This window comes from Ochotona curzoniae, unplaced genomic scaffold, assembly GCF_017591425.1.
Source record: "Ochotona curzoniae isolate NIBS_2020 unplaced genomic scaffold, NIBS_Ocur_1.0 contig_1976, whole genome shotgun sequence".
NCBI classification, from domain to species: domain Eukaryota; kingdom Metazoa; phylum Chordata; class Mammalia; order Lagomorpha; family Ochotonidae; genus Ochotona; species Ochotona curzoniae.
Genome location: NW_024465279.1, coordinates 1,364,829 through 1,391,589, shown reverse-complemented (window position 1 = coordinate 1,391,589; position 26,761 = coordinate 1,364,829). Strand labels below are relative to the sequence as shown.

Sequence of the window (26,761 nt, the reverse complement as noted above, 5' to 3'; positions counted from 1 at the left end):
TTAGGGTTCTGGTTCAGCCCACGCAGCCTCTGTACTACAAATGAGATGAGCGCTCAACATGACAAGCCTCGTTGCTGTAGGGAAAATGAGGCCAAGTGCCTCAAGTTCCCTTTCTGCCTAGGAGTTCTGTTTGGTTTTGAAGAAGCTCCAGTGTTGCTCTTAGCCATTGTATAATTGTCTCGTGTACAGGTGCAATGGTGGATGTACTACAACTTGTGTCCGTGTTTAAAGGAAGCATACTTGGGCAAATGGAGCCCGGGAGGGGGGTCTTGCTTCCAGACCGTGCAGTGGGGTCTCTTCCTTTGACAAGTGGTGGTGATTTCCTGCCGTGGCCCTGCCCTGACACGGGATTGCGTGGGTACACGGAGGGCCTGCGGAGGACTTCACGTGCCTTGTCCCTCTTGCTACCCAAGTCCCTCACGAGTGTCCCCAGAGACGGAGCTGGCTGTCAAATAAAAGATAGTGAAATTGACCTGAGAGAAAATGAAATGGCCATTTGACTTAGACGACCAGCTTGGGTCCCCTGGGGAAAGGAATCCAGTCTGTAATGAAGATGTGAAACTGTCAAGGCACTGAATGTTTGGTTTCCTGAGGGTTAAAAGACCAGGGCCTGGAATCAGCCCGGCATTGATCAATACTGCCCTCCCATCTTTCCTAATTGCCAAAGATCGGGGACCATCAGTTCCCTTGGTGCCGCTAATGTAATATATTGATCTCAGGTAAGTAAGATTGAACATCTGATGAAGCCAGGGACTTTATCTTAATGAAGTCGCTGTGTTTATCAGCCACCACTGGGGGGAGCCAGCAAGTTAACCGTTTATCCTTCCATTCCTTCAGCGATGACCAAAGCCAGGAAGAGGGTGGTCGGCAAGAACGCAGGTGGGAAGGAAGCCAGGAAGAGGGTGGGTTCCCATGCTGGCAGGCCAATTCAGTGGGCTTAGTCGTTGCTGCGCACACTGGGGTAGGGGTGTGCTGGAGCTGACTGCCCTGAACCAAGCGAGTACATCTCAGAACTGCAGTGACGACGTGTTGGGAGAACTTGAACTCTGCCGTGCTGTAACTCAAAGCATTGCCCCCTTGCCGAGCTGGCTGCAGATGACAATAGACCACCACTAGCTAGGTTTCAGCTTTGGGCTGGGTCTAATAACGGTGGAACCCAAGTATTCACCCTCAATGATGAGAGAAAACATCCTTGACATCGTGCCCTATCGTCACATAAACGGGAAGGGGCATAGCAGGTGTCTGATGCATCTGGTGCCAAGATGCAACAAAAACAGGTGAGGATCAGCTGGGACCAAAAGCGACCCAAGTCCCTTGAAACAACAACCCAAAAAAATCTGTAGAACAGACCAAGAAGATGTGGAAACCGTCCAGTGGAAACAGCCAAGCACTTTTGGCTGTTTGTGTCTTTCCCACACTTAACAGGGGCGCAGCATTTTGAGAACGCCAAGATTGGGAAGTAGCTTTGACAAGAGCCAAGGGAACTCTTGGTGCAGTGGAGCCCAGTCCCCCTCAAGGAGGGCGAGGGGTGAAGTTGCAACTGGGGAAGAGAGTTTGGGGAACACATTTGTTCCCTGACATGCTGGGGACACGTCTCACTTAGGGGACCCCAAACCAGGCTGACTTGAGGCTTACTCGGTTTTAATGGAGTCCCAATTTCACAACAAGAGATCTTCAATTTCCCAACAAGAAATCTAATTTTATCAACCACAGGCCAAAATACTTTTTACCCTTCTCAGGGGAGGAAAGCTGTCGGTCAGCTGCGTCCGTGAGCATCCGGATGAAATGCTGGCTCCTGGGACGCACGGGGTTCGTCGTGGGCTTCTGCGGCCCCTGAGACTGACACACAGTCTTCTTGTGAAAGACAAACGGACCAGAAACAGACACGCTCGGCACAAACAAATGGTCAAGCCTTAAGCCCTTAATTATGTTTCCTACAAAATGGTGGCTTAATGAAAGCCACATGTGCTGGGCCAGTGGCCGCCTCCCAGATTTCCTGTAGCCGTCTGCAAACAGACCGGTCCAAGGGGACGAGGCCTGTCCAAACAGTGAAGCCGCAGCCAAGCCCGTTGTTGCCAATCTCTGTAACTCTTCCGTTTCTCCTTCTGTACGGTTAGACCTTCCTGGGCAGTTCATCTCTGCTGTTTCAGAAGGCACTGCGCCTTCTGGAACCCTGTTCTACCTGTGGGTCCTACTGCTACCGTTAGGGGTCTCTCACGTTCCTAGTGGAGGTGTCAGTGTACCAGGCTGACTCCATTCTGCAAGCCATCTCCCATCCCAGGGCATGAGGACAGCTTGTATGCTGCTCACACACTGCCCAGTGGGTACATGTTTGTGGAGGGAGGGAGGATGGGCACAGCCCAGTGGGTGCTTAATGGCACAGAGATGGACTCTGTAGGCCTATTCCTCTAAAGAGGCACTGAACTGGGTCTTGCTGCCAACATCATCTACGATGGTTCTTAAGGCCCCCGAGGACTCTATCTGCCATCACACACAGGATTGGCAGGTCGGTCGGAGCTGGGAGCCCCTCAATGGTCACCACCGTTGGCAGCCGGAAGCTGGAGAGAGTGAGCGCCCTCCTCCTTCTGGCGTCCTTAGGCTCCCTTTGAGTTAGCTTTGCTGTTCTGAGACTTCTGCCGGGATTCAGCTTGCAGTGTCTAGGGATAAAACATAAGGACTTTGCATTACCACCACCAAAATAATGACACACCACAGAGAAATCGGAATCGATCTGTTCCATTGGTAATAAAAATCAGCCGTGTAGAGCAGTCCCTTCCCTACCCCGGAGAGCCCCCGGTGCCAGTCTGGAGGCCGACCCCACGCATGTGCTCATGGTCACAGGCTGCAGGCAACACCCTGGGTCCTCAGGAGCCACCTAATGGGCCAGCCCACCAAACCCTCCCTATTGCCAGCTCATGTCCTGGTTTCTGCTCTCGCCTGAGGATCTTCACCCAAACGGCAAGAGTGGATATGTGGGTAATTTCTTACTTACACATTTCTCCTAAAGTTGGAGTTTTCTGCTAGTGTTTCCTGGATAAAAGTCCCGGCATATGGAAATGATTTCCATGTGGTACATAAGGAAATCAGCATCTGCCTATATTGTAATTAGCTTTTAGACTTAAAATGTTTAGGTCTTACTGCATTTGCTTGATAATTTTTCTCTCTCTTTTTTTTTTTTTTTTTTTTTTTTGCCCTAGGATAATTGAGGTTGTTTAAAAAACACAGTGGTTATGAGATGACTACAGTTCAGCCTCCAGCTTCCTGTTTGGACAACAGGGAAAAAAAACACGCTGAGTTTTGAAATAGAGTTCTGGATTCTTGCGAGCCTTAAAGTTAGGTGATAAGAAAAGGGCTTCTTCCTTTATACACTTACTGCTTCTTTGGAAGAAGTGATGGGTCCTTTGGGTAACGGGACAGATGCCGATGGTTTTAGGGGGGAGGGCGGTGCTGGTGGTGGCGCTTGTCTGAATTCTTCATCCTTAAACATCAGAAGGGAGTGGGTTACTGGGTTAAAGCAAAAACTGTGTGAGGGCTCCGTGACTACCTGGAAATGGTGACAACTACTTCGTATTTGGCGCAAAGGCAGGATCTAGAATCTGATCACCTCTAGGCAGATGTTGAATGTTCTCAGAAACAGTTCAAACAGCACCACAAATATTTCTTACAGAGGAATGCTCTCGTACAGAAATTCAGTTTAATTAAGGGCATTGAAAACAGAGGGAAGTGGTAGCCTAGTGGCTAAAGCCCTTGCCTTGCATGTGCCAGGATCCCATATGGGCATTGGTTTGTGTCCCAGCTGCTGCACTTCCCATCCAGCTCCCTGCTTGTGACCAAAGCCTTGGGACCCTGCACCCACAAGGGAGACCCAGAACAAGCTCCAAAGCTTCTGGCTTTGGATCAGCTCAGCTCCAGCCGTCGTGGCTACTTGGGGAGTGAACCCAACAGATGGGAGATCTTTCTGTAGATCTGACTTTCCAATAAAAATAAATCTTAAAAGAGAGAGAGAGAGAGAAACAAACACACTGCTGTGTCGTTTTCTGACTGAATCAAATGGGAGGTAGCTGGGCTGACCTTGGTCCCCTTCAGCTGAGGGGTGGAGTCCACCATGTGTTCTCTGGAGTCCGAGGAAGCAGGCAGGTCCATGTCTGTCTTGGGAGCCTTGGGAGAGAAGCACCTTATGCGTCATCATGCTGCTCTTCCTTAAACGCAGAAGCTCTTCTGGGCTAGGCAGCTTTCTACCAAGCCCCCTAACTTCCTGCTGGAGCTACCCCTTTTATAAGTAACAGATGAGATATGTCCCTAAAACAACAATTTAGCATTATTCCTCTTTCTGAGTTTTTGAGTACTCTCTATTCAAAGGTTATGGCCTAATTAGATTCCAGCATTTAAAATCCTCAGTCATTAATAAACCACTGACTATTAATCATGCTCCTGTTGTGTCTTGAAAAAAAGAAAAATAATAGTTGCCATTTGCCAATTAGTCATTGGTTTCCAATAATCTTTGCATCTATTATTTTAATATCTAGTAATAAATGTTACTTAACTGGCAAGGAGTTACTTATAAGAAGCTCTCAGCCCAGTATATCCAATTTGATGTCTAAATTCTTTACAGAGTCTGGAATGCTATCAGTACGCTGTTTGCATATTCCTGAACACAAGGGGCCTGTGGGGTCTGGATCCCACAGCCAAACACCAGAACTCGAATCCAGTCACGGCCCAGGGCTGCCCTAATGTCTTTGGAACACAGTTGTCTCCCAGGTCTCCCTAAAGCCCATCCAGGACAAAACTACTACCGGCTTTGCTCTCTGAGGACAGGAAGGAGGAAGCAAGACAGTCTGGCACTTGCCAAGGTGTCAACGGTGTAGCTAGGACTGAGCATGGGTGGCCCTCATTTCCAGGATCAATCTGCGGAACCCCACGGCAGCACCTTCTACAACGCTCTCTCCTTCCTCACGTCCCAGGCCTCCACCTTTTTCAAGTATTTATTTAAAAGGCAGGGTGGCAGAGGGATTCTTCCATTCCATTCACTGGTTCACTCCTGGCCACACAGGAACAACATTCGGGTTTCCTACACAGGAGGCAGGGAGCCAAGTGGCCGAGCCATCATGTGGTGCTTAGAGACACTTTCTGATGGGCCCACAGCAACATGCTCTAGGCACGGGGTCACTCTCAGGTGCTACAGTAAAATGCCAATAGCAAACAGTTGCTGGGTTCCAGACAAGAAATGATTGAGGAAATGAGTTGAAGGAAGACAGAAATTTTCAACTTCTGGTTTAATCATTCACTCCTTCAAAATAGTCAGTCTAGGGGCAGACTGGTAGAGGTGCCACATCTCATGTCTGAGTGCTCTGAGGTGCCACTCTGTTTCCTGCTAGTTCATAGCAGGTAAGAGCGTAAGTGCTCCGGTCCCTGGTGCCCAGCCAGGAGACACAGATTAATATCCCGGCTCCTAGCTTCAGCCCAGCTTAGCCCAGACTGCTTGTGGGCACTTGTGGAGCAAAGTCCTCGCCTTGAATGTGCCGGAATTCCATATGGACGCCAATTCTAATCCCGGCAGCTCCACTTCCCATCCAGCTCCCTGCTTGTGGCCTGGGAAAGCAGTGGAGGATGGCCCAAAGCCTTGGGACCCTGCATCCACGTGGGAAACCAAAAGAAGCTCCTGGCTGTGGGTCGGCTCAGCTCCAGCCATTGTGGCTGCTTGGGGAGTGAACCATCACACAGAAGATCGTCCTCTCTGTCTCTCCTCCTCCTCTCTGCATATCTGCTTTTCCAATAAAAATAAATTAATCTTTTTTAAAAAATAAGGTTCTTTTTTTTTTTTTTAAGAGTAAATTAAAAAGCATCTACTGTGGTTCCACAGGGAAAGGACAAATATGGAGAGGCCTAGTTAGGATGGAACTCCGGACTCACCTCCCCACTCTGCGGTATCTCAATTGGCTTCGGCTTCACATCAATCAGATAGAAGGTGCGTGACAGCAGCAAAAGAGAAGGAGGGACGTTCTCCTTCAGGTGGAGGTCCAGCCACTGGAGAAGGAGAAGTGACCACCAGATCTCAGAGCCACAGACGACCCACGGCCACAGACACAAGGATGCCCCTCGTTCCCAGCTTCTGCACCCCCCTGGAGCCTACCCCGGAACCTGAACGCTTAGTCGGTCACCCTCGGGTGGGGGAAGAGACTTCCACTGAACTTACAACCTAACTGCATCGCCACCACAACGAGTTCGCTTGGAAAACAGATCATGTGGGGCCCAGTATGGTAGCCTAGTGGCTAAAGTCTTTGTTCTGCACACGCCAGGATCCCGAATGAGCACTGGTTCATGTCCTGGCTGCTCCACTTCCCATCCAGCTCCCTGATTGTGGCTTGGGAAAGCAGTCGAGGATGGCCCAAAGCCTTGGGATCCTGCACCCACATGGGAGACCAAGAAGAAGCTCCCGGCCATTGTGGCCACTTGGGAAGTGGTCCAGCACACTGAAGATCTTTCTGTTTCTCCCTCTCTGTAAATCTGCCTTTCCAAGAAAAAGAAATAAATCTTTAAAAGAGAGAGAGAGAGATTCCAATGAGCAAGCCCACTCCTCAGGCTGGAGCACCTACATTTGACCTCCAGATCCTGGAGCCAGCTTCCTGCTCGGCAGGCCCTGGCAGGCAACGGTGATGACTCAAGTGACGAGTTCCCGCCACCCCATGTTCCCACAGACTGGGGATGAGGTCTCTGCTGCCAGCTTTGGTCTAGCCCAGCCCTGGCCACTGTGGGCATGTGCGGAGTGAAGAGGCAGATCGGGACACTGTCTTCTGTCCTTCCGGCCTCTGGGAAGGCAGAGGGCCCGTGCAGGCGGAAGGCCAGGTCAGAGCACCTGATCTCTGCTTTTGGCCTTGCCTATATGTGGCTGAAGTGTATATCAGGGGAGCAAACAGGAAGATAGAGGATTCTCTGTCACCAGAGCTAGTGCCCTATATTGGCTTTGGACAGCAAGTGGGACCCCAGCCCTGGGTAGGCCAGCAGCAGGGGTGCCGACAGAGTCACTCTTACAGCAGGTCCTTTCGGTACCTAGAAAAGGCAACTTTCAGAAATGCCGGAGGACTTGGTTCTCTTCCCTCGTGGGCCGTACCTCCTCCAATGATTTACTCAGTCACCATCCTAGGCACTTGATGAAGGGATTTTACAGATGGGCTCAGGGTTCCTAGACAGTTGAAGACAGCAAAATGATCGCGGTGGGCCTTTGTCACAAGGGACTTTTCAATCCGGAGCTCCAGGTCAGAAGGGGGAAATGGCATCACAGGCTCTGCAGATGAAGCAGGCCCAGAGGGAAGGCATGCAGGTGGCCCCAGGGAGCCGCCAGGAGCGAGGGTCTGGGAGACAGCGAGGAAACCAGGACCCGCCTGAGTTGGGAGGTGGGTCCTCCTCCACGGCCCTCGGGGAAGGGGCACAGCTCTGCGCTTCTGGCCCACACAACTGGCCACTGACAGATGCTCCCAGTGTTGCTACAACCCCCTGGGAGGGAGTGGTACCTTGCCCGGAGTAAAGGACAAATAGTCCCCCCTCCCCTTCCTCCGCGCCCCCGGGGTGCAGTGCGATGAGCCAGAGGAGGGAACCCGGTTCACCTGCAGGACAGAGGTGTCAAGGGGACACTCCCACTTGCCTCCGTGAGTTGCTGTCGCAGCTGCTCCTCCGTGAGGCCCAGCGATAACATCCCTCGGGCCCGGCAGGCGGCCTGTAGTTCAGACACACTCAGAGTCCTCAAGCCTTCTTTGGCAATTGCCTGCAACAAACACGGGAGCCACGCTGCATCTTCTTGTTCCAGCCTCACCTTATCTCGGCATGCCAGCAAATCCACAGAAACATGGAAACTGACTTCTGGATGCTCTGTCCGCTTCACTGGCAGGAACCAAACAAAACCCAAGGAAGGTGTGTGTCAGTGAGATGGGGGGTGGGGTCCTGCCAAGAGATATTAATAATAAGAGTTATTCACATAATTCCTCCCCAACACTCTGTCATCAAAGTCATTATTCCCCTCTTGATGAGTGTTTCGCCTGGCATGACATCTCTCACTCCTTCTCCCCTTTCATGGCAGCTCAATGCTTCTTTAGGAAAAAAAAAAAAAAACAACAACACAACTTTTCACTTGAAAAGCTTTCAATGGACCATTTGTCACCTGTCCCAGTGGGTTTCTTGCCACTCCTCCCTCCCCTCCTGCAGCGCCCCCCCCTTCCAGCTCCCCCAACTCCCCAGGAACGGCCCTAACCTCCTTGGCCCACAAATGGCTTTTAGCTCCTTGGCCCACAAAAACCCCTTCGATAAATAACGCAGTTTCTCCTTGGTGTGACCCCAAACTATGTCTCCTCTGGGGGCCAGCATTGTTTTATTCCCAAACGCTGAAAGCAATAACTGAGATATAAACAGGGGTGGGAGGCTGGGGAGGGCGGGGCGCTGCGATGGGATGGGGCTTCCAGCACTGGGGGAAACCGTCCCCCCCACCCCGCCCCACCCCGGCCCGCCCGTCCCCCCTCCTGGCCCAGGACCGAATGTCTTGCGAGCAGCTGATTCCGATTCAGCCAGCATTCTTTCCATTTTTAAAAGCAGCCTAATTAGTAGTTAGGGTCCAAATGGTGCCTTGCCTTTCTTCCCTAAGACGTCTGAGCTCTGCTTCTCCTCCTCCTTACCAGGCCCACTCACTCAGCCAAATATTTACTTTGGCACCAGCTCCGCAGCAGGGGAGCCGAGGCCCCGGGTAGAGCCTTGTAAGAAAATCGGCCCGAGCTCTGCTATTTCCTCCCCAGCAGGTCCTAACTGCTTTCGATCACACCCAGCTAAGACATCCAAATGACTGCTTAGGTCAGTGTTCCCACCGAGAAGCGGGGAGAGGGGACAGGGGCAGGAGAAGGGCTTGTCAGGGTACCGCAAACAGTCCCCCCAAAAGGGGCAACCCAGGTCCACACTGTTCACAGTCAGGGCCGTAGAAAAGCACTGTGTTGGCCCGAAGCATTTCCGCATGGGGATGCATTCTCACGTCTCTCCCAGGGCCGTACAGGCTCCCCCCACCGGCCCCCTTACTTCATCATCTGCTTTTACAGACTTCAGTGTCATCAGGAGCTGAAAGCGGAGCAGGTTGTTGGTCCCGAAAGTCGGCAGTTCCAGCAGTTTGCACAGCGCCACCAGCTGGGATCGGTCTAAGTGCTCTAGGGCGAGTTGGTCCTCAAAGAGCTTGGAAAAGCGAACTATCTCCTTTGTGCTGGGCTTGTGGCCTGTCTGCACCTAGGCAGTGGGACAGAGAGGATAATAAACATGTGTTGCTTACTCCAAAGAGACACTGCAGCACGCACGGGCTTGGGCCCAGCGCTGTGGCACAGTGAGTGAAGCCCCCACTCGCAATCCTGGCATCCTATATCTGGGTGCTTCTGATCCCGCTTCTTGGGAGAGCAGCGTACAATAGCTTAGCAAGCCACCATGGAGCTGCTGGCTGCTAGCTTTGCCCGGCCTGGCCCAGCCACGGTTGTTGCAGGCACTTGGGGAAATGAGCCAACAGATGGAAGATTTTTCTTTCACACATTTTTTTTTAAACAACAACAACAAAGATTTATTTTTATTGGAAAGGTAGGTTTACAGAGAGAAGGAGAGGCAGAAAGATCTTCCATCTGCTAGTCACTCCCCAAATGGACGCAGCAGCCAAAGCTGAGCCAAGATCTTTTTCCCTCTGTATCTCTCTCTTTCTCCCTCTCCCTCTCTCTGCCTTTCAAACAACTTTTTTTTTTTAAGCAAAAAAGCTTTGTATGGACTCTATTAGTATCTGATGTCTAGAAATGAACCCTGCGGTACAAACAAAGAAATCTGCCTGAAGTCAAAGAGAGTCAACGAAAAGTCAGGCAGGAGTAGTCCAGAAGGGTGCGGCTTGTTCCTTCCAAGAAATTGTTGACTTCAAGGTACTGGTTAGTTGAAGGAGTTTCTGAAAACTTGTATAAATGTTCACCATCCTGTACACGTATGACTTAGATATCTGTGGCTGCAAGGACTGCGAGCCATCTGGAAGGGCGTTGATAATAGGTAACTTTTGTGTTATCACCCAGGCTGGAAGTCACGGGGTATTCTATGAAGCCAGGCACCTGTTTGACGTAGGATGAGAGTTGCGTGGAGGCATCACCCAACTTTGCCTTGTTCCTCCTTGCCATTTCCGTGATGGTTTCTTGAAGGAATTTTGCTACTTCCAACTTTGCGGCCATTTTCTTTCTCTGTTTTTCTTCCTTAACGCATAGAAGGGGAAAATAAAAAAAAAATCAATAAATCTTCATGATTACAAACATGGTAGACAAAGATGAGAAGGGGGCCAGAGCTGTGGCTCACTGGTTAAGCTGCTTGTAACACTGACACCCCACATCCAAGCATCAGATCAAACCCCGGCTGCTCTGTTTCCAATCAGGCTCCCTGCTGATGGGCTGAGAAAGCAGCAAAAGATGGTCCAAGCTCCTGCCACCCGCACGGGAAACCCAGATAGGCTGCTGGCTTTGGCCTGACTCAGCTCAAGCTGTCAAGTGCATCTAGGGAGCGGGTCAGCACACAGACCTTTCTCTCTCAAGTAGTTGAAAACAAATAAACATCGACCAAAAATAACAACTATAATCAAGCTTAAGAGGGTGAAGAAGAAACAAACCTATATATGTTTAAGTTGCCAAGGAGATTCTGATGATCAGTCAATGACAGGAATGATTGACTTTCAGAGATCTTAAGAGGCTGAATCACAGACCTCCCCCCCACCCACACACTACAACTTGTGACTCCATGCCCATCTGAAACTTCTAGTATACAGAAGTATACACAGATTTTAATGAATAATGATAATGCAGTAATTCCACAAATCCATTGTAAAAGTGCAATCAATCAATGCTAGCAGTAAGAGGCCAGCATTGTGCCACAGCCGATCAAGTCGCCGCCTACAATGCTAGCATCCCATCTGGGCATTAGTCATGTTCCGGCTGCTCCACTTCCGATACAGCTCCCTGCTCATGCACCCGAGAAAGCAGCAGAATATGCCCCTACGACCCACATAGGAGATGTGGAAGATGCTTCCGACTCCAGCCTGTGCTCGCCCTGGCTGCTGTGGCCATCTGGAGAATAAACAGCATATTTGGAACCTCTCTCTCTTTCTCTCTCCATCCCTCTATATAAATCAAACAAACCTTCGGGAAAAAAAAAATACCTGTTAAACAAATACTGAAGGGTCCGGTCTGCTGGTTCAATGACTAAATCCTTACTTTACAAGTGCTAGGATCCCGTATGGGTGCCAGTTTGTGTCCCAGATGCTCCACTTTCCATCCAGTTCCCTGCTTATAGCCTGGGAAAGCAATCAGGGATGGCCCAAAGCCTTGGGACCCTGCACCCACATGGGAGTTCCAGAAGAGGCTCCTGGCTCCTGGCTTCAGATCAGATCACCTCAGCTCTGGTTGTTGTGCCCATCTGAAGAGAGAGCCAGCAGATGGAAGATCTTTCTCTCTGTGTCTCTCCTTCTCTCTAAATCTCATCTGCCTTCCCAATAAAAACAAGTTTTTTTTTTTTTTAAAGATTTATTTATTGAGCCCAGAACAATAGCATAGCGGCTAAAGTCCTTGCCTTGAACGAGCCAGGATCCCAAATGGGTGCCAGTTCTAATCCCAGTGGCTCCACTTCCCATCCAGCTCCCTGCCTGTAGCCTGGGAAAGCAGTTGAGAACAGTCTAAAGTCTTGGGACCCTGCACCCATATAGGAGACCTGGAAGGAGGTTCCTGGCTCCTGGCTTTGGATTGGCTCAGCTCCGGCCATTGCAGCCACTTGGTGAGTGAATTAGCAGACAGAAGATCGTCCTCTCTGTCTCTCTTCCTCTTTCTGTATACTGCTTTTCCAAAGATTATATTTTTTATTGGAAAGTCAGATGTACAGAGAGAGGAGGAGGGACAGAAAGGACGATCTTTGTTCGATGGATTCGCTTCCCAAGTGACCGCAACGGCCAGAGCTGTGTCGATCCAAAGCCAGGAGCGAGGAGCTTCTTCCAGGTCTCCCACACGGGTATGGGATCCCAAGGTTGTGGGCTGTCCTTGACTGCTTTCCCAGGCTATAAGCAGCTGGATGGGAAGCAGAGCTGCCGGGATTAGAATTGGAACCCATATGGGATCCTGACACGTTTAAGGTGAGGACTTTAGCCGCTAGGCCCTGGTACCAGGCCTCCCCCACCAAAAAATAAATAAATAAATCTTAAATTCCGGAAGTGAAAACATGCATGGTACTGTCGTCTGACATAACCGCAAAACTTCCTTGCCCAGCTCCTTCTGTGGAAAAAGGCAAACAAAGCATGTTCTGACACTGTGGCCAATTCATCTGTTGATTCAATCTCTACATGGTGGTGATGGCTGTGGGAGGGCTAGATCAAAGCCAGCAACCCAGAGCTCCATCCCTGTCTCCTACAGGGCTGGCGCGGCCCCAAACACTTGAAACATCCTGTGCTGCTTCTGCAGGCGCATCGGCAGGAAGCCGGATCCGAAGCAGAGCAGTCAGAACTCCACGTGTCATCCCATCCAACGTGGGGTGCTGACAGCACAGGCAGCCGCCTCACCCTCTCCCCACAATGTCGGCCCCAAGAGGTGACATTTACATGAACGCTTTTCTTTATGTCTCCTTCTTCCTACATTCCTTGACACTTTCCTTTGGGTGATTTTCTATGATATGAATTCCACATCCTGATGACTTTGTTATTTTTTTAAAGATTTAGTTATTTTTATTAGGAAGGCAGAAACACAGAAAGAAGGACAGAGCGAAAGATCTTCCATGCGATGGTTCACTCCCCAAGTGGCCGCAACAGCTGGAGTCGAGCCAATCCGAAGCCAGGAGCCAACGTGCAGCCAGGAGCCAGGAGCTTCTTCTGGGTCTCCCACGTGGGTGCAGGGTCCCAAGGCTTTGAGCCAACCTCGGCTGCTTTCCCAGACCACAAGCGGGGAGCTGGATGGGAGGTGATGCTGCCAGGACACAGCAGTGCCCACACGGGAACCTGGCGCATGCAAGGTGAGGATTCAGCCACTAGGCCACCACACTGGGCACCATCCTGATGACTTTAAGTAGAAGTAAATTCAACTACTGGCAGAGAGTTGAATATTGTGAGTTGATTTTCAGGTACTGCAAGCATTTAAATGCATCTCACATCGGTCTTGAGGCCTTTTTCCTGTTGTCACGTTCGGCTGCTTCTCCCGTGGACAATTACAGCTGCTACCCAGCCAACTTCCTTCCTCTGCCCTCCTCAGAGCTTCCAGCCAGCAAAACGATTTTTCCAAAACACAGATACAATCATCACCCATCCCTGCCTACAATTTTATTTCCCCAGTTTGCACTGGGGACAGACACACACACACACGTAGATTTTTTTTAAAAAAAAGATTTATTTACTTGAAAGGCAGAGTTAAACAGAGAGACATAAAAGAAAGCTTCCATCTAATGATTCGTTCCCCAAAAGGCTGCAACAGTTAGAACTGGGCCAGTCTGGAGCCATGCACTTCCTCCAGGTCCCCACAGTGGCTTAAGGAGACCAAGCACCCTGACCATCCTCCACTGTCCTCCCAGCACATCAGCGGGGAGCTGGACTGGAAATGGAGTTGCTGGGACTTGAACTGGTGCCCATGTTGATGGTGCCATCACAGGACGCAGCTTTACCTGCTACCCAACAGCACCATCCCTATAGTCCTGGAAAAGCTGTGTATCCCCACACACGCACACGTAACCTACATCTTGACACTACGCTGTTCACAATGCAAAAACTACGAGGCTCTTGTAAGAAAACGGAAAGGAGTTAGCACTGTGGTGTAGCTGGTGAAGTCACCACGGGATACTCACATTCAATAGCAAAATGCCAAGAGGAGCCAATGAGGACTAAAGTATTTGGATCCTTGCCATTCAAACAGGAAACCCACCTTCCCGTTACAGGCATTTGGGAAGATCTCCTGTCTGCATCTGTCCCTTTTTCAAATAAAGTGAGCATAAATATTTTTTAAAAATATTTTTTATAATTGGACTGACTCATTGGCTTAACTGGCTAATCCTGCACCTCTAAGTGCCAGCATCCAACATGACCACTGGTGTGTGTCCCGGCTCCTCCACCTCCCCTCCAGCTCCCTGCCTGTGGCCTGGGAAAGCAGCCGAGGACGGCCCAAAGCCTTGGACCCACATGGGAGACCTGGAAGAGCTCCTGGCTTTGGATCAACTCAGTTCCGGTCGTTGCAGCCACCTGGGAAGTGAACCAGCGGATGGAAGACCTTTATCTCTCCCTTCACTGTGTAAGTTAGCCTTTCCAACAAAAATAAACACATTAAAAAAAAAAAAAACTGACTATAGTATGTCCACATGATTGAACTATTACTCAATGACACAAAGAAATGAGCCATGAAAAGACAGAAAGAGAGGAAAAAAAAAAAACTTCTTTTAAGAATTATTTATTGATGGGCCCGGCACGGTGGCGCAAGTGGTTAAGTCCTCGCCTTGCACGCCCGGGATCCCATATGGGTGCCGGTTCTAATCCCGGCAGCCCCGCTTCCCTTCCAGCTCCCTGCCTGTGGCCCGGGAAAGCAGTCGAGGATGGCCCAAAGCTTTGGGACCCTGCACCCACGTGGGAGACCCGGAAGAGGCTCCTGGCTTCGACCGGCATAGTATAGGCCGTTGCGGCTCACTTGGGGAGTGAATCATCGGACGGAAGATCTTCCTCTCTGTCTCTCCTCTCTGTATATCCGCCTTTCCAATAAAAAATAATAAAAATAAATCTTTAAAAAAAAAAAAAAAGAATTATTTATTGGGCCCAGCGCGATGGCGCAGTGGTTAAGGTCCTCGCCTTGTACGCCCAGGATCCCATATGGGACCCGTTCTAATCCCAGCAATCCCGCTTCCCATCTAGCTCCCTGCCTGTGGCCCGGGAAAGCAGTCCAGGACGGCCTAAAGCACCCGCGTGGGAGACCTGGAAGAGAATCCTGGCTTCGGATTGGCTCAGCTCCAGCCATTGCAGCTGCCTGGGGGGGCGTGAATCATCGGACTGAAGATCTTCTTCTCTGTCTCTCCTCTCTGTATATCCGCCTTTCCAATAAAAATAAAAAACAAATCTTTTAAAAAAAAAGAGAGAGAGAATTATTTATTTATTTACAAAGGCAACGTGACAGAGTGAGGAAAAGCCAGAGTGAGATCTTATACACACTGATTCACTCCTCCAGTGACTGCGGCCGTCAGGGCTGGACCAGGCTGAAGTCAGCAGTCGAGAGCCACATCCTGGTTTTCCCACATAAGGGGCAGGTGCTCCAGCGCGTCACCCATCTTCAGCTACTTTCCCACGTGCCCTAGCAAGGGGCTGGGTTGCCAGGGGAGCAGCCCAGACCTGCACTGGTGCTCCGACATAGGGATGTGCACACGCTCCAGTCAGCAGTTTCACAACACTGGCCTGGGGAAGAATTGTAATCATATGTAAGTGAGGCTATACATAGTGAAACTAAGTGAAGGATGCCAGTTTGAAAAACAAAACAAAACAAAACAAAACAAAACAAAACAAAACAAAACAAAACAACCTTACACTGCGTGAGCCTGGAAAAGGAAGACCTCTAGAGACAATGACGAGATCAGGGTTGCCTCCAGCAGGGACAGACAGGGCAGGCAGCCTGTCCTACAGCAGACTGTGATGGTGAGTACTGGACTTCATGCATTTGTAAAATCCACAGGCCTGCCCGACACAGAGTGAACCCCAAGGCCAAGGAGGCATCAGCTTTCAGGGTTCCTTAATTGTAACAAATAGACCCCAGGCAAGCAAGGTGTTGGAGGGCAGGGACGAGTGCTGGGTGGGAGCTCTGACTTCTGAGGAATTTGTCCCTAAACCCAAACACTGCTCTCAAAAGAGTTTTTTGGGGTTCCTTTTCTTCCCCTCCCCCCTCCCTCCCTCCCTCCCTTCCTTCTTTCCTTCCTTCCTTCCTTCCTTCCTTTTTAATGAAAGGTTTAAAAACATTCCTACTTACCTTTTTGGATTCACTTTCAAAAGTTGACGGTAACATTTCTGGGAAGAGCTTCAGAAACACTGGTAATAAGAACTCCATAAAAGGAACAATGATAAACACCATAAACGGGACGAGGCGAAAGAAATCTACACAGGTTCTCAGGAGCTAATGAAGGAAATGCAGAGGAAACATTACGATAGGACACTGCGACACGTCAACAACACAGCAAGCCAGTGTCCGCCTTGTTCTTCCGGGGTTAAACACTCAAGGCAAGTGTTGGGATGCACCAGGCAAAGCCACCACCTGTAACATCAGCATCCCATACGGGTGCCAGCTCCTGCCCCGATCCAGCTTCCTGCCAGTGTACCTGGGGAGGCAGCAGAGGCTGGCCCAGGTGTTTGGACACTGCCATGCCCATGGCAGACAAGTGTGTAGCTCCTGACACCTGGCTTTAGCTTGGTATAGCCCTGGCCAGTGTAGCCATCTGCATGATCAGCAGGTGGACAATCTCTGTCTCTCTTCCCCTGTCTCTGTAATGTTGACTTTCTAATAAACAAATTATTTACATATATATATATAATTTTCCTTGTTTTATTTATTTATTGATCAATTTATTTTTTTAAAGATTTATTTTATTTTTATTGGAAAGTCAGATATACAGAGAGGAGAGACAGAGAGGAAGATCTTCCGTCCGATGATTCACCACCCCACCCCACCCCACCCCCCACCCCCGGCGGCGCAACGGCCGATGCTATGCTAGTCCGAAGCCAGGAGCCTCTTCCAGGTCTCCCATGCGGGTGCAGGGTCCCAAAGCTTTGGATTGTCCTAGACTGCTTTCCCGGGCCACAGGCAGGGAGCTGGATGGGAAGCGGGGCTGCCGGGACTAGAACCAGCGTCCATATGGGATCCCGGGCGTGCAAGGCGAGGACCTTAACCACTGCGCCACCGCGCCGGGCCCCCGATTTGTTTTATTTTTATTGCAAAGTCAGATACACAGAGAGGAGGAGAGACAGAGAAGAAGATCTTCTGTCCGATGATTCACTCCCCAAGTGACTGCAACGGCCAGAGCCGAGCTGATCTGAAGCCAGGAGCCAGGAACTTCCTCTAGGTCTTCCACTTGGGTGCAAGGCCATCCAAGGCTCTGGGCCATCCTTGACTGCTTTCCCAGACCACAAGCAGGGAGCTGGATGGGAAGTGGAGCATCTGGGACACAAATTGGCACCCAAATGGGATTCCTTAAATCCCTCATGCAAGAGGATTTAGCCACTAGTATATTGTGCCTGGCCCATCATAGTATTTCTTAAAAAGAGTATGCTTAATAGATTCACAACAGTTGGTGCCTTAAATGAACAGATTAAACCTAAAGCTTCGCAGCTCCCCAAAGAGATTAAAAAACACAATTACAATGATCTTGTAGGAAATACATAATAACCTCAAGGATACTGTCTAAGGTGTAGACACGTGAGAAGCTCCTAAGAAACCGTTCTCGCCAGGAGTCATTAGTTCCACTTAGGAACTTCTCTCTCTCTCTCTTTTTTTTTTTTTGAAAGATTTTTTTTTTTTTTTATTGCAAAGTCAGATATACAGAGAGGAGGAGAGACAGAAAGGAAGATCTTCCGACCAATGATCCACTCCCCCAAGTGACCACAATGGCTGGTGCTGTGCCAATCTGGAGCCAGGAGCTCTTCTGGGTCTCCCACATGGGTGGAGAATCCCAAGGCTTTGGGCCGTCCTCGACTGCTTTCCCAGGCCACAAGCAGGGAGCTGGATGGGAAGCAGAGTTGCCGGGATTAGAACCGGCAGCCCATATGGGATCCTGGTGCGTTCAAGGCGAGGACTTTAGCCGCTAGGCCACCACACCAGGCCCAACACTTGGGAAGTTTTAAGATGAAGTTGAAAGCTTTGTGAACGGTCCACTTTACTTGCATATTCTCTTTCTCGAAAAGAATGATTCGTGCCTACCCTCCGTCTCTCTCGTCGGGTCAGCACCTGCCCGTGCAACAGCCTCCAAACCATTCTGGTGGCAACTTTGCTGTCGATCCAGAGCAGATAGAACCCATTGTAGTAATATCTGAGTTCATCCAGGATCCTCTGCCTGTAGGATCGCTTTCCTTCTGCGGTGGCCTCAGGGCTGCCCCCCTGCGGCTTTTCTGGGGATCGCCCCGGCTGGGGTTTCCCAGAATCCTCCTGGAGCCAGCAGGTGGATGTGCACAGCTTCCGAGTTAGTTGGGTTTGTAGGCAGAGCATCCTGTGGCCCAACAGCCTGGGACAGGTGTACCTTCTGCTTCCGGAGTTCTTCGTGTACGCCCGTACAGGGGCTCCTGGCCAGTGCAGAGACACGAGGGATGGGGAAGGAGAAGAGCGTGGAGGGTGCACAAAGCAGATGGGGAGCCTGGAAGAGAGAGCAGTTGCCTCTGAGTTGAGCACACGTGACTACAAACTGAAAAACTGAAGACACACAAGTTGTATTTGAGAGAAGGCAATGCTTTTTAAGCCTTTAGAAGTGGCTGGTGCCCGTTAAAGGAGTGAAACGTAACTTCTGACACTCTAGGGTTGAATGACATACTCTTGCAGAAATATGAATAAATTGATTCCTGAGAATAAATTGCTTTGTTTGAAGTTAGAAAATTCTGGGGCCGACACGGTGGCTCAACAGGCTAACCCTCCACCTGCAAGCACTGGCATCCCAATGTGGGCGCCACTCTGTGTCCTGGTTACCCTGCTTATGGGTTGAGAACACAGCAGAGAATGGCTCAGGCCCTTCAGGCCCTATATCCATGTGAGAGACCCAGAAAAAACTCCGGGGTCCTGATCCACCCAGCTCTGGCCGATTTGGGAAGTGAATTAGTGGATGGAAGATCTTTCTATCTCTCCTCTCTGTAAATCTGCCTTTCAAATAAAAGAAATTAGAAATTCTTTTGACTCTTCACTAAAAAGAAAAAAGAAGAAGAAGAAAAAAAAATTGTTTGGGGCCTGGGACGCTAGTGTAGTGGTTAAAGTCCTCGCCTTGAACACGCCAGGATCCCATATGGATGCCTGTTCTAATTCCAGCCAACCTGCTTCCCCATCCAGCTCCCTGCCTGTGGCCTGGGAAAACAGAGGAGGATGGCCCAAGGCATTGGGACCCTGTACCCACATGGGAGACCCAGAAGAGGCTCCTGGCTCCTGGCTTTGGATTGGCTCAGCTCCAGCCATAGTGGTCACTTGGGGAGTGAACCATCAGACGGAAGATCTTCCTCTCTGTCTTTCCTCCTTCCGAATATCTGACTTTGCAAATAAAAAAAAATCTTAAAAAAAAATAAAATTGATTGGCATTTTTCCTGATAAGTGCTATATTGACATTTTTTTTCTCTAGCTACCATCATAAAAAAAGACGATAGCCACTCTCCTGAAAAAGGGTTTGCTGAGGAAACATTTCAAGATATCTGTGGGGATTACAGCTTTATCGGGGGGTGACTATAAATGCCAGCAAACAAGAGGCACTGAGAGATGAGTGTTACCCAGGATCCCTCCAGAACCCGAGCGATCTACCCCAGCCTGGGGGTGGACACAGGGGGCGCCAGCACCCTGGATTGGAATGCTGGTTTGAGTCCCGGGCGCTCCACTTCCAATCCAGCCTCCTGCTCACGTATCTGGTAAGGCAGCTGGTGCCAGGCCGGAACGTGGGTCCCTGCCTCCCATATCAGGGAGACCTGGGTGAAGATCCTGACCCCTGGCTTCGGCCTGGCCCAGCCTGGCAGCTGCAGGCACGTGGGGGAGTGGATCAGGGCACAGAAGGTCTCGCCCGGCCACTCATCTCTACGTTGTAATGGGGAAATAGTCACCATTTTCCTCAAAGCCAGTACAACAGATTGTTTGAGAGTAAAATGACCAGGCCAAAAAACAAAACAAAACAAAAAAATTATTGGCAAAGTCATTTCTTTTGGCCAAAAAGATGATTTTCCCAGCTTTTCAGACTATTTTTAAAGCATGCCAAAAGAAAAGGAGGAACAACAGCAAAAACCCTTCAGATAGCCAAAAGGGAAAACGTACAATGTATTTGGCACAGAGTAAGTTTTCATGGATGCTCTGACAAAGAACTAAGTGATAGCAGGCCTAACTGGGGCTGGAACACATCCTAGCAGGCAGGTCTGCCGCTGTCCGTGTCTTCCACATCGCGTCCCTCACTAAACAGGTGTCACTCCAAAACCGCCTCCTCTCTCTCACCTGTAACCAGCAGCGACAACATTGGTCTGAACACTTAGGCAACGTGGAGTGAATTCAGGTACGTTCCCTGAAAACCAACCTAGTTAACACCAACGGCTGGACTTGTGTAATCCTTACACATTTATTGAAAAACAAACAAACAAAAAAAAGGACATAGGCACATATGGATTCATGCTTACCGGGTTCGGACAAGAGTTAGAAACGAATTGTAACTGTACAAAGCCATATTTACTTTTTTTCTCCATCAGTCAACATAGGGACCTAGGGAGACAGCAGATAAGGCAGCGTTACACACACACATCAAGGCAAAGGGGTTGAGAAAAGTGTATTTTTAGCTACTGCTAAGGCAACGTATTTAGGTGCACAATTTCCAAATTCCTTGCCAACAATCCTGAACCATATTCTCTAAGCTTTACAGAAATAATCCCTTAGACAAAGATGGCTTGCTTGTTTTAAGACAGGTTGACTCCTGGGTGAGAAGTACTCAGCCATTTCACTGGAATAGTTACAAGGATTTTTACAAGAAGAGAGAGCAACACACTTTATCTGGGGCGACCAGGTGAAAAAGCCAATGTTCTGGATTTGTTCCCGACAAGCTTGCCACTGCCACCCTGTACCTGACCAAGCTGCCCTAAACCGTCAAGGACACACTCAGTCACCTCATTTATTCGCCAGCAAAGACACTTGAGGGTTTCTCAGAGCCCGGAGTGTGCCTTCCAGCCAGGGGGCAGCGAGCAGTAGCAGGTGCCTCCTGGACGCTGGGAGGGGGGGTGCACACAACGGGTGCCCTGGCCTGGGAACCCCGACTACGGCTAGGAGGCTAGGACGGTGGACAGAGGCTTCAGAACCCTTGAACCCAGACTAACGGTGGAGGGGAGACGCGGACCTGCTGCGGCCGTTGATGGACTCGCCCACACTGGGCTGCGGTGGCCACCACTCCCAGGGCCGGCCCTGCTCGGGTCGGGGCGCAAGGGGAGCCGCGCCCAGGGATCCTGGGGTTGCCCAGGGGGCCCGGGGTTACCGTCGGGCCTGGGGTTACCGTCGGGGCCGGGGTTACCGTCGGGGCCGGGGTTACCGTCGGGCCTGGGGTTACCGTCGGGGCCGGGGTTACCGTCGGGGCTGGGGTTACCGTCGGGGCTGGGGTTACCGTCGGGGCCGGTGCCAAGCGCGACCCCCGCACCCTCCGGGGCGCGGTGTGTGTGGTGGTCGTGCTGCGGAGGTCTGGGCAGAGGGGTAGCAGTGGGACGTGGGCCGAGGGCGGCGTGAGCAGGCACAGGAACGACGCCCCTCGAACGTGAGCGGGGCCACTGGAAGCACAGACCAGGACAAGTGGGGCGCAGGGGAGGGAGGAAGGCGGAAGGCAGGCTGGAGCAGCTGCGTCTGGGCACGGCCGAGGGCAGGGGGCTGGGCCACCCTGTGGGAGACCCGGGAGGGCTAGGCGCTGGTGGGCCCCGCACCCCTACCTGCCCGGCTGACCCCTACTTCCTCGGCTGACCCCTACTTCCTCGGCTGACCCCTACCTCCCTGGCTGACCCCTACCTCCCCGGCTGACCCCTACCTCCCCGGCTGACCCCTACCTCCTCGGCTGACCCCTACGTCCCCGGCTGACCCCTACTTCCTCTGTTGACCCCTACCTCCTCGGCTGACCCCTACCTCCTCGGCTGACCCCTACTTGCCCGGCTGACCCCTACCTCCTCGGCTGACCCCTACCTCCTCGGCTGACCCCTACCTCCCCGGCTGACCCCTACCTCCTCGGCTGACCCCTACTTGCCCGGCTGACCCCTACCTCCTCGGCTGACCCCTACCTCCTCGGCTGACCCCTACGTCCCCGGCTGACCCCTACTTCCTCGGCTGACCCCTACCTCCTCGGCTGACCCCTACTTCCTCGGCCTCGCTGCCCGGCCCTCCCAGGGTGCTCCGGGGCCGCGAACCCCCACTCTCGAGGCCCCACCGCGGACCCTCGCCTCGTGACGTCACGGAATGACGACACCGGCCACCAATGAGCTCCGCGCACTGCAGCACCTGCGGAAGCGACACCGTTTCCCGCGGGCTTTGCTTTTGGGAGCGTTTGGCGCTGCGGGCTTGGACACCCTGTGCTCCTGTTGGGCTGCGGGGGCTGCCCGGAAAACCAGCAAAGGGCTGGTGGTCGCCATGGTGACGAGCTCACGCATGGCATCACCGGCGTGCCCTCCTCCCCCTCGCAGCCTTCCTCCAACTCTGAACATACTTAGGGGGCCGAAGGGACGGGAATGGGAAAGGATTCAAAAACCTCCACATCCTTGTCACGACTCCAGGGTCCGGGGCTGGAATGCCGAGAAAAGCTTCATGGAGAAATCCGAATTCCGCTCGAGAGAGCTGTAAGTGTTCTAGCAGGTGTTGGTTATGGTCCGTCATTGTGTGGAAATCGCAGCGATTAAAGTGTGTTTTACCACGGGAGCTGGGAGATGACATGCACACTGCAGGTTCGGGGACTTGGGGGGTGGACAACTGAGACATCAAATTGACAACCTGTACAGAATCTGATTATTCAGTTATCTTTTCCCATGTCACCTGGCTCTCCTTACATTTTTTTTTTCAAGTTTATTTAGAAATTTTTGTCACAGGTCTCCCAGCTGCCGGGCTGAAGCCAGGAGCCGGAACTCCATCCGGGTTTCCCAGGTGGATGGCAGGGACTCAGCACCTGTTCTCCCGGTGGCATTAGCAGGGAGATGGGGGTGAGCAGGCCTTGAAGCAGGCAGGCATGGGACGCTGGCTGCCTAGGGAGCTGAAAGTGGCGCTGTGCGGTGCCCTCCGGCCCTCATGTTGCAGAAAAACAAACACTGCAGTTCCTGTCCTCCGACGCCAGACACCAAGGAAATGGCTTTCTCACGGTGAATACGGCCTGATTCCGGAGGAGCTGACCACAGACTTGACTCATCCGGGCTGCACGTTCGTGTGAATGAAAAGACGGCGAGGATCAAGTTTCAGTAAAATCACCAAGACTGCTCTGAGTCCACAAAACATTTGATTTGTTTAAGAAAGTATTTTTGAACCAAATAGGCTCCACTGTAGGAAACAGCGGAAGTTCCCGGCTCGGCCACTAGAGGGCCCTTGTTGCATGCGTGATGTCCCACTAGGTTTCACTCTGAGCTCCGTTTCCTAAGTCGGAATTCACAAAGGTTTACGTTTTTTACCTTTGGTCTCATGGAAATATCTGATGATAACTTTGGAGTTCTGAAGGACGTCTACAAGTTCCGGCACTAATCTCATATAGGTAGCCACTCTACTGCCATATAATGGATAGGTACTTTTCCGGAAAAGATTGTAAGGGATGCAAAAATATTCCGCTCAGTTCCCTGGGAGACATTTTATCCCAGGGAACTATTCTTACTCCCAGCATTGTGCTCACTTACTCCCAGTCGATGAAAATCATTAAGTATTCATAAACCAGATGAATGACTCCAAGCCCCGTATTTGAAAGATGAGCTAGGTTTTCTGTCATGGCCATATGTCAGCGATCCTATTCTTAAAAGCCAACCCTTCACTCTGAAATACATTTGTTCAAAGCAGTCTCTCTCTCTCTCTCTTTTGTTTTCAGGCTTGGTAATTTGTTTGGGTTCCAGGATCAGTGATTTATCATATAAGGAGTTTTGTATATAACTTTCAGAGGAGAAACCAAAACATTTTTTTTTTCGCCTCTACAACTCTGGCGCTGGAAATTGTGTTAGATTAAGTTTGCTTTTTTTATGCAAAAGAGTAAACAGATTCCAAATCTTGTAATTGGTAGCTGGTGATGATGTAACTTATTTCTAAGGCTGAGAGAGAGAATGGATCTCTTCCATCTTGTGGTCCACTCCCCAGCTGTCCCTAAGTGCTAGTTCTGGGTCTCCCCTGTGGTTGGCAAGGGCCCAGGCACTTGGCTCTTTGCTCCCTCATAGGTCAGATCAGCAGGACGCTAGATGGCAAGCAGAGAAGCCCAGGCACGAGTCAGGCTCTGATACTGGAATCAGGCACCCCAAAGGTAGTTTTACCCTCCGCACCACTGCACCCACACTTAAATCATTGTCCTCATGACCATTTTCTTAAATGTGGCTCCACCTAAAGTGTTATTCACCAAAATGTTGCAAAGAAGGGACCATACGTCTACTTCACACAACGTAAGCTTTAAGCTCTTGGCAGCGTGATTCAATGCAGGCTAGTATAAAATACTTGAGAACAATTCACCTGATTCCTCTCAGGGAGAAAATCCAGGCGTCAACTCCATGCACGGTCTATCAGTGAAGAGGAAAAGGAGCATGGGAAAAGGTTGGGGGCAGAAAGAGCCACGGGGAGGCGAAGGAAAGCGCTGGGCACTGGCTTGTGTCCTGGCTTGTGCCCTGGCTGCCCCACTTCCCATCCAGCCTTGTGCTTCTGGCCTGGGAAGCAGCAGAAGGTGACTCAGGGCTGGCCCTTCACCCACAGGAGACATCTGGAAGAAGCTCCTCGCTTTGGTTCCGCCCATTTCGCTGGTCATTGCAGCCATCTGGGGAGTGAACCAGCAGATGCAAATCTGTTTCCTCTCTGTGAATGTGGCTTTCCAATAAAATAAATAAATCTTTAAACAACAACAACAACAACAAAAATAAAACCACTGCTTCAGGAAGCAGACTAAAACGAAACCTAGACGTCGCTCTCTGGCCACCTGCATTTCAAAAAGGTGTATTTTGGGGCCCAGTGCAGTAGCCTAGCGGCTTAAGTCCTCAACTTACATGTACTGAATTTCCATATGGGCGCTGGTTCTAATCCTGGCTACTCCAATTTCCATCCAGCTCCCTGCTTGTGGCCTGGGAAAACAGAGGAGGATGGCCCAAATCTTTGGGACCCTGCACCCACGTGGGAGACCTGGAGGAGCTTCTGGCTCCTGGCTTCGGATTGGAACAGCCCCGGCCGTTGTGGTCCCTTGGGGAGTGAATCATCGGACAGAGGATCTTCCTCTCTGTATATCTGACTTTGCAATATAAATAAATAAAATAAGTGATTTTTTAAAAAGGAGTATTTCTAAGTTATTTGTTAGAAAAACTCTGCCTCTTATGGATCCCTCCAGCTTCGTTAGTATGATGATGATCTTACCAGCATCACCCTTAGTGAAACTGTCGGGGGGTGTTTTCAAACATACAATTAGTGGCTGTGAAAATAAGTGATCTGTAGGTGTCTTTTCTTATACAAGACTGTCTCGGAGCGGTATTGCATAGAGCCAGCCCTGAAGAGTATGACATCAGCTAGCGCTATAATGACTAGGAACAGCATGACATCATGCCAGCAGTGTAAGGACTTAGGGGGTGTATGACGTCACAGCAGCACTGTCAGGACTGGGGAGTGTATGATGTCACAGCAGCACTGTAAGGACTGGGGAGTGTATGACATCACAGCAGCACTGTCAGGACTGGGGAGTGTATGACGTCACAGCAGCACTGAGGACTAGGGAGTGTATGACGTCACAGCAGCACAGTAAGGACTAGGGAGTGTATGACGTCACAGCAGCACTGTAAGGACTAGAAAGTGTATGACGTCACAGCAGCAAATAAGGACTAGGGAGTATATGACGTCACAGCAGCACTGTAAGGACTGGGGGTGTATGACGTCACAGCAGCACAGTAAGGACTGGGGAGTGTATGACGTCACAGCAGCACAGTAAGGACTGGGGAGTGTATGACATCACAGCAGCACTGTCAGGACTAGGGAGTGTATGACGTCACACGAGCACTGTAAGGACTAGGGATGGTATGATGTCAAGCAGCAGGTGTTCCTTCGGCCGCTGCTTGCCCCGTTCACGGCCCCCGCGTGTGGCGCAGCCGGCTCCAGAACAGCGCCCTGCTGCTGGTGTCGCACCTGGGACCTGCCATTGCTTCACACGTTTGGGAGGAGGCCAGGGCGGTTCCACAGGCCCGTCTCGGCGCGGGACAGACGCCCTCAGTCACCGCCTGGATGACAGGGGCAGCCGGGGGGTGCGGGGAGGCCAGGGAGCACCCCACGCGTGACGGGGGTCCCCCGAGAGGTGCCGGGGCGCAGTGGGCGCTGACGTCCTCCGGTTACCCACAAGCCTCCAGGCTCGCCATGTGAGCAGGAAGGAGGCGCGCGCCTCCGGGGTGCGGGGAGAGGGGACCCTAGGAACTCGCCACGCGCTCCCCAACGCGCCCGCGGCGGCCACTCCCACCGCGCGCCCACCGCCCGGGGAGGCGCCTGCGACCCCCAGGGCTGCAAGCGCGTCGACAGGCTGCGAAGGGCTGGCCCAGGGCGCCCCGAGAGGAACAGGAAGTGCTGCCCTTCCTGACAGCTGTCGCGCCGGAGACAGACGCGGGGACGCCCCCCGTTCTGATCAGACCGCGTACCGGGGTCTTGCAGGGTCTTCTGTCAGGTGTCACTCTGAGGAGACCCAGATGTGTTGCTAGTCTCCACGCGGGCACACTTTACCTCACGGGCCCAAACCTCGAGCCGTGTCTGGTTCTGCGTCGTCCTCCACAGCTCCTTCCTGCCTCTCCGCCCCAACGCCCCCACAGCCTCCCCTCCCGGGGTCCCGCCGTCCCGCCGTCCCGCCTCCGTCTTCCTCCTTTCGCCCCCTGCGCGCC

General features: G+C 51.4%; 1 protein-coding gene across 1 annotated transcript; it reads right to left on the bottom strand.

Moving 5' to 3' along the window:
* Positions 1 to 1,667: 1,667 nt before the first annotated feature.
* Positions 1,668 to 26,687, bottom strand: LETM2 (leucine zipper and EF-hand containing transmembrane protein 2). Its single transcript, XM_040970607.1, has 11 exons — positions 26,525 to 26,687; positions 20,357 to 20,438; positions 17,934 to 18,363; positions 15,993 to 16,136; positions 10,098 to 10,235; positions 9,052 to 9,252; positions 7,640 to 7,759; positions 5,911 to 6,024; positions 4,072 to 4,158; positions 3,374 to 3,478; positions 1,668 to 2,657 (listed from the first exon to the last, which is right to left on the bottom strand). Exons 2-11 carry the CDS (start codon positions 20,401 to 20,403, stop codon positions 2,595 to 2,597), a joined length of 1,449 nt encoding a protein of 482 aa, XP_040826541.1. The 5' UTR covers positions 20,404 to 20,438; positions 26,525 to 26,687; the 3' UTR covers positions 1,668 to 2,594.
* Positions 26,688 to 26,761: the final 74 nt, after the last annotated feature.